Genomic DNA, 12,432 nt, shown 5'->3' on the forward strand with positions numbered 1-12,432 from the left:
CGTAATGTGTTCCAGAAGATCCCCGCCTTCCTGCATCTTCAGCCCGTACAATTGCCGCATCAGATACAACCTGTTGGCCAAGCTTTTTGACATATAAAGCTTTTCCAACTTATCCCATAATTTAGGCGCATCTTCTTTTTCCATAATGTTAAACATAACGCTATCTGCCAGATATAGTCGAATCGTGCTGACCGCCTTCGATTCAATGTCTTCCCACTCGGCATCCGTCATCTTCTCCGGCTTCCCATCCTTTCCCTTCAACGCCTTAGACAAGCCCTGTTGAACTAGGATGTCCTTCACCCTCATCTGCCATAGGGTGAAACTTCCCTTTCCGTCAAATCTGTCGATGTTGAATTGAGTAGAACTTGATTTTACCGCCATCTCAGATTACTCCGCTCTTCACGGTGTAACGCTCCACCTCGAACGAGAATCTTTCTTGGACAATCTTTCTACTCCAAAAAATCACTCTAACCGCGATCCAACCACAACACCCACGATCACTCCACCCGGCCTCGATGATCGCTCCACCTGAGCTCTGATACCACTTGTTGAGATGATCCGCCAGGCAATCCGATCCGATTGTGCACAAATATAACGGAAAAGTAAAATAAACAAGCAAATCAAGTCACAAGATGAACACCAAGATTTTACGTGGTTCGGCAAAGCCTACTCCACGGGCGAGAAACACGATCGTCCACTATGAGAAAAAACAAAATACAAGGATTACAATGGATTAATCACAAACCCATAAACCCGCAACCCTTTCCTTGCTTCTCAAACCTAAGATCGTACCCAAGAGAAAACCCGAGAGAAACTCCCAAGAGAATACCCCAAGAAGAAAACCCAGATAGAAAACCCTCTATTCTTCTTCTTCTCCTTTTGTCTGTCTCTCTTCACTTCTCTTTTTCTTTTTCTCTCTTTCCCTCTCTTGATTTTTCCATTCTCCAAAGAAGAAAGCCACTTCCTCTTTTTAGTCGTTTCCAAGAAATCCAAATAAGAGGGTTTCTATCTTTGCCTCTTGCCTTCCCACCCAAGCCACCTACGGTGGGTGGGAAATAAGGCAACTTTCCAACATAATGATTGATGGGATCACCACCGGATGGATGGGAAGCGGCGATAAGGGGCGTTGTCTTGCGTCCCTCCATCCCAGATCTCTAGGAACAGGGCTGACGGCAACACCATTAATCGAACGAGTCGGGACATTCAGAGATGTCGTGACCTTGCAAGCAACAGTGAGAGCAGTAAGATACGTTTCCGCCAAATAAGATTTTCTGCCAAAAATCGCTTTCTTTGCTAGTACCAACCCATACCCTTGAAGGAAGGGGTTTTGAAACATCCATCTCCATGCTCTACATTTAAAAAATCCCTTATAAGGTTGAGCAGAAGAATGCTATGCAAGAGGATATCTGAATGTAGGGAACTGGGGGCAGTATTTGGATGAGGACACGTGTCTTGATACATATACAAATAAATTCATTCAATTCAAATTGTTTCTTTGGCCCAATTATCGATTAGAAGAGTTAGCCTGTATGAATTGCTATTGGTTTCATACCAGTAATGGCATTCGTTTCAGTATGTCAGGAATATATGTATCCACGATTCAGAATTAGGTGATGGTACATGTTATATGCATCATGTATATGTGGCCGATATATGAAGACAAGACAGACAGGTGTACACACATGTTGTTTACATTACTTTTTGACACATTACTGATTCAATGGCATATCAATGAGAGAGAGAGAGAGAGAGAGAGAGAGAGAGAGAGAGAGGACTTATGGCTTCTTTTTGGGGTTCTTTGTGGGCTTTTTAATGTCTCATGAGCTTGTAAGATATTCATGTGCTTGTAAGAATTCTCAAAGCAATTCTCAAAGCAAGTACGGTTTTTTATTCTGGAAAGAAGGAGAATTGAAAGTTGTGTGATTCTCAAGCTATTTCACCTTGGATTCTTTGGCTATCTGTCTTATAATTTTTTGTCTCATTGCATTTTTTGGTTTGTGATTTTAAAAATTGCTGTTAAATATCAATTTTGAGTCATATAGACAGGAAAAAGTTATTTTCCCCAACGAGATATAATGATTCATTATTACAATACCAAATATGCATATGATTGTCTCTAATAGATTCGTCTGATTCTGTAGTTCTTGATCTGATTGCTTATTAGTCTTGAATAAATGATCTTATGTTGAGGGAATGGATGATTATTTTTCAAAATGTGTTTAGACTTTTAATAATATCTCTGATCTACATATGGCTTGTAGCTTAGGGGTCTGAAAAATGATCGACATGGAGTTGTTGATCAAGCAGAAGAAAGGGTTGGTCGATATCAAGAAATTCTTGGGAGGAGAGAAAATTTCCGGCTGCATGCAGTTGTTGCAGTTATATCATACCTCATATTTGGGATATTGCCACCCCTTATCTATGGCTTCTCATTCCGTAAGAGTGATAACAAAGAATACAAGCTCATTGCCGTTGCCGGAGCTTCTTTTGCATGCATTACTCTACTTGCTACAGGAAAAGTCTACGTTCAAAAGGCACCAAATAGTTATGTAAAAACCATAATTTACTATGTTGGCATTGGGGTTATGGCGTCGGGTATTTCCTATGTGGTTGGCGAAGAGCTCAAGAGGCTCATTGAGAAGCTTGGTTGGTTCAATTCTAGTGAAGCTACCACGGTCTTATCTTCCACAGAATTTCCAGAAATGACCTTGGTCAAGTCAGGATGGGCTTCATTTTGATGAAGGGGTCAACATGAGCAATCTTGTAATTTTATTGGCCAACACGCAATGGATTTTGAGATGGCCGTGAGCTAAAGGTTGCAACACACAGCACTGTATAATCGAGGTACGGGCTCAACCCTTGGGCAATTTTTATTTGCATAATGATGGGTTTATTTGTCTCTCTTGCGGCAGTTGACTGAATGAAAACTTCATTCTCGATTTTATGAAAGTTTTTCATTTGCTTCTCTTCCGCTGAAGTTTCATTTTCTCATATCCTTTGTGAATGACCGACTTTTTCAATTGCTTTGCGGAAGGTGGTATGTGTTGCTGTAACTTGCTTTCTTTTATGTCTAATAAATTTTTGCTTGCCCAGCAAAAAAAGGCTGTTATGTTACATTCATCTGATAATTAGATGAGATTATATGCATGTAGAACGCACTTTTCTTCTTTTCTTATGACATCAGTCAAAATTAATTACTTATGACATTCTTGGGACCCATTAGTGTGATCTTTTTCACACATCTGTATTTTTCTTAGAGCAGATTACATATCAGTGAAATTAGTTGTGTATGAAATTCTTGACATGCCTGGAGCAGTGTTTAAAAACTTGGGTTTGGACAAGAACTCTTCCAATGTTAAATGGAGGCAGCTCAGGCTACTCAATGATTGACACAGTCAACTATGCATTCACACAATTGAGTCAAATGAATTTTTGATTGACCTGGTTGAGCAAAATTTTGAATGAAACAAGAACTTGGGCAAGGTAAATTGAGTCGATTCAGGCAAGTCAATGATTGATTTGGGGAGGTTTACACTGGTCTGGAGACAGTTTTTGTTAATGTGTGTATATTCAGTTACAGTTACAGAAAGTTTACCTAGCTCACTATTGATGAAAATTTTCTATTGTTAACTTACCAACTTCTCCAAAAGCTTAAGCTATTGGAGAAAGGCGTTATTTATCTTTTATACTTTGAAACTCGCCCGCACGTGTGGCCCATTTTGGCAAACACGTGGCATATGTGGTCCCACTTTAGGCCAACCATCGCATGTGAATTTTTTTGCTATCCGTGAGATTTGAACTCGAGGACTTTGGCTCTGATACCATGTTAACTTACCAACTTCTCGAAAAGCTTAAGCTGTTGGAGAAAGGCGTTATTTATCTATTATACTTCGACAAAAATAAGGTCTACAGTGGAAGTATCACCTTGATATTTGATCCAACAGCAGCTTCTCAAACAGTGAGCTGCTGTTGGATCAAATATCAAGGGTGGTACCTCCACCGTATGTTCGAGCAGACGAGATTGTTTGAACCGTGCGATTTTTGCACATTCGCCCGCACTAGAAGGGTGTTCCCTTTCCGTTTGGTTTTCTATGGAAGGGTGTTGCATGTTACATTTATTTAACACTATTGCCGAGATTTCTTGAGACGAGTTAACTCTAAGATTCAAATCATTGTAATTGTTGATGCCAAAAGCCTGTAAGAACGGCAGCATTGGGATTTTAGCTAAAAGGGTTCTTGATCTGAGTACATATTGATGTTGTGATTCTACTAAATTGTAGCACACTTTGGTCATGTTTGGTAACCGTGATTTTTTTTCCCATGGAGTATTAGACTAGTTTAAAACTAAAGAAAAATGAAGGGAATCCCGATCAGAGCACTCTAGAATTATTGGCAGTTTAATGTAATTAGGCTCGTTACTTTCCTCGTAAAAATGGATGTAAAATTTGTTTTATGTTGTAAAAATGAACATTAAACAAAATTTAAGTCCATGTTTATGTCAAAGAAACGGAGCCTAATGAATTGTGTTAGACTAAATAGATTAAGTGGATATAGAGTAATCCTATTCAATGGTGGAGATTGTGAGAAGAGACCTAAACGAAACCAAGGTTTAAAATTTCGGTTTCGGACCTTGAAAATTTTAAATTTCGACCGAAAAATTTCGGTCGAAATCTGTAACAAAACCTAAAAATAATATTTTATTCATTATTAAATTTTGGCTGGAATTTCGGTGAAATATTAAATTAATATTAAGAAAAACAGATTTTTTGGGTCAAATTTCGGAAAAACCGAAATCTCGACCGAAATTCCGAAATTTCTGCCGAAATAAATGACCGTTTCGGTTTTGATTAATTTCGGTGTCGGTCTCCACCGAAATCCGAAATTGGTTGAAATTTAAAACCATGAACGAGACTGAGCGAGGATAGAGCAAGGCTAAAAAAATAAAAAAAAAAAAAAAAAACAAAAAGGGGGAAGAAGAAGAAGAAATCATTCACTCTAAAGCCTCCGTACAAATGTCTCACTAGGTGAGAAACTAATATTTTATGGAAAAGAATTTTCAAACTTGGCCTTTATGATGAAGTGAGATCTCGTTTGGAAAATTGATTTATTGGAACCTAAAAACTCTCTTTCTAGTTGACATCATTTTGATTCCTGAAATCTGAATTCTATTGTTTGGTTGATGATTCTATGATAATTGTTTGTTTGCAAAATTGGTAGTTTAACTCTCCTTGCAGCCTTTGAGGTGGAACCAACTACAGGGTTAACTGGGTAGTTTCTGAACGACTAATATAATGGAAAAAGGGTATGTGGGCCCACCCTGAGATGAAATTATTTGGTTCTAGATGTGGGACCATGCGAAATGTGGCACAAATGAGGGTTGGTTGAGGGCAGAGACGGAATTTGTGATACCAATTTGATGCAGTACTCGGGCGAACAACTGATCGAGCATTAGGATTACTCCGATCGGGCATTAGAATCTTCAGATCAAGATAATTTTATATTTTTCTCGCTATCGGATGACGAACACTTGATCGAGCATTAGGATCACTCTGATCAGGCATTGGGATCTCCATATAAGGATAATTTTATATTTCTCTCTCTATTGGATGGAGAACACCTGATCGAGCATTATGATCACTCCGATCGGGCATAAGGATCTCCATATAAGTATAATTTTTATATTTTTCTAGGATCACTCCGATCTGGATCATTCAAATCTTCAGATCAGGATAATTGTATATTTTTCTCGCAATCGGAAGGCGAACACCTGATCAGACATTAGGATTACTCCGATCGGGCATTAGGATCTTCTGATCAGGATAACTTTATATTTTTCTCGCTATCGGATGGCGAACTCCCGATCGAGCATTAGCCATCTTTGCCTTTGGCCGCAAAACAAGTAATTAGGCAGGCATTCCTGGTAAAAAGAGGGGGGGGGGGGGGGGGTGTTGCTCCTCCGGCCTTTCCCATAATTCCAACCCCCTTTGTTTTCCTTTTCTTGAAAATGACTTTATTTTCAGGAGAAATTAAACAAAAAGGGGTGGACATGTATTGAAGATAAAGAAACAGGAAAAACAAAAGGGGTGAAAATGATGTCCAAACTCTCTTATTTCACTGCTGCTACTCCTTTCTTTACATGCACTTCTAGATAGCTGTTAAAGGGCACTAAGAAATTTACAAAAAAGCTATCGGCAGCTTACAAGAGAATTGTTTTTATTAAGTGAGTAGTGCCATTATCGAAACAAGGGGGGTGTGGCTATCATTTCGCTATAGATAGATCCAGATACATGTGTGGTGGCATAGTTGCTGTCATGACAATACGCCATTTTGGACAACTCATGACAATTTCCTTTTGATTGGGGAAAGTTACTGAGTGAAGGGTAGCTGGGGCTTATATGACACGTGGGTCCTACCTTGATGGATCTGAACCACCCACGTGGTGGGAGTCATTTTGATAAGAGCATCCTAACTGTTCATATTCAATATCCCAATTAATCGAAGGGGAAAAGGACATGTTTTGAATTCCCCACGGGAAACATCCTCGTCCCAAAAATTCCACTTGGTTAGGATTGTCTGATCATACATCTATATCATGGGTAATCCAACGGTTAAGATTGATCAATGCATAGGATCTTGCTATTCCCCTACCATAACCTGCTTTAAGTAGAGACCTGCTTATGTGGGCCATTTGCTCCCTAAGCCATTGAAAAGGAAAAAGAAAATGTGTTTTCCCTCATAAGTTGCCTCCATTTAAGGAGTTTGTATATGTTCTAGCATTCTTGCCCATCACATGCATGGGTATTAAATAATGGGCCCCACTCTATGCATGGGCTTGCGTGAAGATCCTGGGATCCACTCCATTAAAACATGAGGCATAAAATGGTGGGCCTTGTTAACGGCAGCAAAGGATACATTTCCTTGTATAGCATATTGCCTTGTATTCTTGTTGCCTTGTATTACTTGTTACTAGTTTTCCACATTCCATCTTTAGATTATTACTTAGTTAGGCTAATATTCTCTTTATTTGATTTTTCCTAATCAAGGGATTCTATGATTGTAATATCTCTAAATATGTAACTGTGTATAGAATGATATTCAATGGAGAATACAACACTTCCTAATAGGCCTAACAGGCCTCACCCAATGTTTGGGTTTGTGTGGAGTTGGTGGGACTCACCCTATTGCATGGTGTAAAATGGTGGGCCCACCCAATGCATGGATTTGGGTGAAGATGGTGGGCCCACTAATGGGTGTAAAATGGCGGGCCCTATCATATCAAAACATGTGTACAACACTGGGCACCTTCCTTGCCCTTGCATAGCATGGATGCAAAATGATGGACCTTAGCTTATCAAAGCATAAAATGTGTTGTAAAAAAAATACATGGTAGAACGAATTTCATTAAAAATATTCCAGGGAAATTTTGTTCCAAAAGAATTTTTTTTTAGAAAAAATGAATGGCGAAGGAAAGAAACATAGTATATATATTGAATTTAAGATTTCTGATCAGTTTCATTGACACAATCATGTGCTTAAATAAGCACTTACAGATAAGCATAAGAAGAAGATAATGATAAGATCAAAAGAATCTCAATCCTAACCATTTGCCTAATCTCTTCTAACTACCTCTCCTCTCACTCACATCTAGATCTAACGGTCAGATCTATCATATTCTCTAACTATATATATATATAAGCTTGAGGGCCCAAACACATGTGGGCCCACATTGTTAGGATGATCCAAGGCATTCATTTGAAAGGCCCTTACATAGATAGGGTGTGTACAAAAAATCAACTCCGTCAGATCATCCTAACCCATCTAAAAGTAGAGGGTAAAATGGACAGAGACCGTTTGCCACAAATCTGCCCATTTTTTCCCTTCGCTTTTGGAGGGTTTAGGATGATCCAATGGAGCTGATTTTTGGTACACACCCTATCTATGATGGGGCCTTGCAAATGAATGGTTTGGATTACCACAAAAAATGTGGGACCCATGTGTTTGGGCCCTCAAACTCATATAAGCTATATGAGCTCCAAGCTCACGATCATTTTCCTCATATATATATATATATATATATATATATATATATATATATATATATATATATATATATATAGAGAGAGAGAGAGAGAGAGAGAGAGAGAGAGAGAGAGAGAGAGAGAGAGAACGGTTCCTACACACATGTGTAGATAAGTTATCTACACACTAGCTTAAAATAGAGTGGGAGCCACATTATTTGGGTGATCCAAACCATCCATTTTTAAGGCCCTCACATAGATAGGGTGTCCACAAAAAATCAAATCCATTGGATCATCCTAACCATTCGAACTGTGGAGGCAAAAAATGGACTAATTTGTGAAGGTTTAAAGACATCCATTTTACCTCCACAAATCGTAGGGTTGGGATGATCCTATGGATCTGATTTTTTGTAGACACCCTATCTATGTGAGGGCCTTTAAAATGGATGGATTGGATCACCCAAACAATGTGGGCCCCCACTGTATTTTAAGCTAGTGTGTAGAGAACTCTCTACACATATGTGTAGGAACCGTTTTCTCATATATATATATATATATATATATATATATATATATATATATATATATATATGAGGAAAAAGAGTGTGCGGTTGACCGCACCTAGGCTTTGGTGCGGTCGAGGGCTTAAACACATGGGTCCCATACTTTTTGTGGTGATCAAAACCATTCATTTGCAAGGCCCCATCATATGTAGGGTGTGTGCAAAAAATTAGCTCCATTGGATCATCCTAACCCCTCCAAAAGTTGAGGGCAAAAATGGACAGATTTGTGGCAAACGGTGTCTGTCCATTTTGCCCTCCATTTTTGGATGGGTTAGGATGATCCTATGGAGCTGATTTTTGGTACACACCCTATCTATGATGGGGCCATGCAAATGAATGCTTTGGACCATCCTAACAATGTGGGACCCATGTGTTTTGGGCCCTCAACCGCACCTAAGCTTGGTGCGGTCGAGCGCACAATCATTTTCCTCTATATATATATATATATATATATATATATATATATATATATATATATAGAGAGAGAGAGAGAGAGAGAATAGAGTTCCTAAGGTGTCACCTCATATAGCTTATATGAGGTGGCGCTCAAAAAACATAAGGGGCCCACATTTTTGGAGTGATCCAAACCACTCATTTGAAAGGCTCTTAGATAGATATGGTGCTTACTAAAAATCAGGTCCATAGGATCATCCTAACCCTTCCATTTATGGAGGTTAAAAATAGAGAAATTTATGGAGGTTTATACCCATCCATTTCAACCTCCACAAATGGAAGGGTTAGGATGATCCTATGAAGTTCATTTTTTGGGCACACCCTATCTATGTGAGGGCCTATTAAATGAATGCTTTGGATCATCCAAACAAAGTAGGCCCCTTATGTTTTTAAGCGCCACCTCATATAAGCTATATGAGGTGACACCTTAGGAACTCTATTCTCATATATATATATATATATATATATATATATATATATATATATGGGATCCCACGTTATAGATATCGAATGTTTGCTGTATACTCTACATGAATCATACTAAAAGAGTACAAGTAGCGAACTTTCACACAGGTTCATCTGAAATGATCAATACCATAAAGGGTTTTGCTAACGAGTGCCCTAAGGGCCCTTGTTAAGGTGCTTTGGAAAAGAAAATTCACACATGTTTTGATAGAAAAACCAAAAAACATTTGTAGAAGTCTCAAACCACGTGAAAATTGATTGTGAATTTTCTTTTCCAAAGCACCTTAACAAGTGCCCTTAGGGCACTCGTTAGCAAAACCCTACAGTCACTTGCACATGACAGACATATAAACCAGCCACAGGTGTTTGTACTCTCTCCCTAGATTCGAGGGTCCCTAAGAGTCTAAGACTAAAGGAGCGTATGAGTGGACTAGAAAAGGCCACAAGTTCACATGCTTTTCCACATGCATCCAAGAGCGACCTTTGCTTGAGCCTTGGGCAATTTCTCCTTTTCCTTGTTTTCATGCGAAGAATACTCCAATTAGTTGAAAAGGACTTCTAGAAAATTTCAGAGTTAGATGAGTTGCATTAGGAAGCTGTTGCTCATGGCCCTTTCTTTTATAGAGACACACCTCTCTCTCTCTCTCTCTCTCTCTCTCTCTCTCTCTCTCTCTCGCACACACACGCGCGCTCACACAACACACACAACATTTGGAAGTTATCATTCAAACCCCTTTGTTCTTATAGAGACACGTATATTGGTTGGCCGTTATATGCCCTTAGATTTGTAACAGGCAATGGGAGAAACAAAGGGATGAAAATTTAAGTTTGGGTTGAATTTATATGATTTAGGCCCTCTTTGAATACTCGTCTACCTTAGTAGGGTTGTCAACGGATCCACTTTGGATCGGATCCACCTGTCTTAGCCTCGATCCATTCAAATCCCTTATCAGTCAGATCAGATTGGGAGTGTTTTCGGATCTTACTTCCCATATCTCTGTTACAATCCATTGCGAATCGGACCATCCATCAATGTCATAGTAGGGTCCTACTTATATTTTTTTTGATTGGCTGTCCTACTCATATTGTACACAGACAGAAGTTAGAATGTTCTGTCAACTATGAGTGTGTGTCCAAGCAATTTATTCAAATAAATTAGTCCTCTATCTTTGATTAATCTAAACTTCTAAAAATAAGAATTGTTCCAATAAAAATGCATACGGCTTATTTTTACTAAATTACCTATAAAATAATACGTAACTTATAAAAAACTTAAGGGGATTTTTACTAAATTGCCTATGAAATAATACTTAACTTATAAAAAAAATTAAGGGTTATTTTCATAAAATATAGTAAAATTGGATTTAGGATTGTCCCGTGGGGTTTTGTTAGTTGTCAGATTCTAGTCGGAAATGATTTAAGATCCTATGATGGGGGATTGGAAATGTGTTCATGAATCCTGCTAATGTGTCTAGATCCTGTCCGTTTAAGTTCGGATTCAAATGGTCCATCCGATCATCTGAGCTCATTAACACTCCTATACCATACTAGTAGTATACGGTTTTGAAATAACGAAAGAAAAAACAAGAAAAGGAAATTACATAAGGATATCAACTCATTTGAAAGCTTTGGATTGTACTAACCCAATTCTTTGAAACTTAATTCGTCCTAAATGACAAGTGAACTCCATTTTCTCGGATCATCCACACCATACACTTGGAGTTTGTCGGTCCTGATCGTGTTTAATTATATATATTAATTATTTGACCTACCATCTGTACCCTAAAAATTATCTTAATCGCCCAATTAATGGCAGGCAAATGGACGGCTATAAAAAGTTGTACAAATATAATGATAAGGACACATTCTCAAGAATCTCAAGGTAAAAAATGTGAATAACTGAGTTGTATTAGGCTTTTCTAATCACCAAGTTATACTGAAATTTTGTGATCTCGCGAGCCATGGTAGTAAAGTGGAGTTCAGAAGAAGATGGAGAGCATGGTTTAAAAAAAGGTCCCAAGTCACGAGACAATGCCTTTCAACGACCGCAAGCTCTTTTGTCAAATTCTTCATTGATCATCTCACCTAACTAATAGAGAGAGAAAGAGAGGGGGAGAATTAGATAGAGCCTTCAAACTACAGTACTTAGACGTGTAGAAAAGGATAGTTTGTAGCCTCTTGAGCCACATCAAAGTCACGTAGAAAAGGAAAGTCTGTATTCTTTAAATATTGATGAAAGGGAAGATATACATTCAGCTCTCTTCTTCTTTTTAACTTGGAACAGCCCTCTCATGGTGTATTTAGACTACTCTTTTACACTAGAGACTGTCCCAACAACCAAAAAAAAGGGGTGAATATATCATTTTCCTTGATGAAATCATGAGAATCCTACTTCCCACATTAAAATTACTAGGGAAGTTTTTACTTTAAAAAATTATTTACCTCGAAATAAAAGATGATTACTCTGAAATAGTTTACCCTTAAATAGATTGCCCCCCTCGTATTTACCCTCACTATAACATACCCTTAATTTTTTAAAAAGCTTTTTAGAAGAAACTTCGACGTGAACAGGTGTCTCTCCCATTACAATTTGCTCCCTCCTTCCTTTTTTACCTCTTTTAATTTATGTTTCTTGGTTTTCTTTGATTTGGGTTCTTTTTTTGCTGATGAAATTCAATAAAAATAAGAAAAATAAGGGTTTTTCATACACATTCTGATTAGTATTGGCTGATAAATAATCTAATTTGACTTATGCTGATAAGCTCCAATTATTTCGCAGGAATTACAAAAATAGGGTTCTTTCTTAGTCTCTTGTGGTGAAGAAACTGAATTAACATGCTTTTGTCAATATCATTCATTCCAAAACACTTTTATATGTCTTAAAATAGTTTAATTTTCATGCATAGTATAATTAATAAAATATGATGAGAAAT

At 38.0% G+C, this 12,432-nt stretch overlaps 1 protein-coding gene across 1 annotated transcript in view; it reads left to right on the plus strand.

Annotated features, from left to right (window-relative positions):
• Window positions 1-3,173, plus strand: part of LOC143888743 (membrane protein of ER body-like protein) — a 28,421-nt gene extending 25,248 nt beyond the window's left edge. Inside the window, exon 10 of the mRNA XM_077393159.1 lies at window positions 2,262-3,173. Coding sequence (XP_077249274.1) covers window positions 2,262-2,738 — 477 coding nt within the window. The 3' untranslated portion in view covers window positions 2,739-3,173. The remainder of the gene's footprint in view (window positions 1-2,261) is intronic.
• Window positions 3,174-12,432: the final 9,259 nt, after the last annotated feature.

This window comes from Tasmannia lanceolata, unplaced genomic scaffold, assembly GCF_043159265.1.
Source record: "Tasmannia lanceolata isolate RefF3 unplaced genomic scaffold, GAP_Taslan_0.1 ptg000012l, whole genome shotgun sequence".
NCBI lineage: Eukaryota > Viridiplantae > Streptophyta > Magnoliopsida > Canellales > Winteraceae > Tasmannia > Tasmannia lanceolata.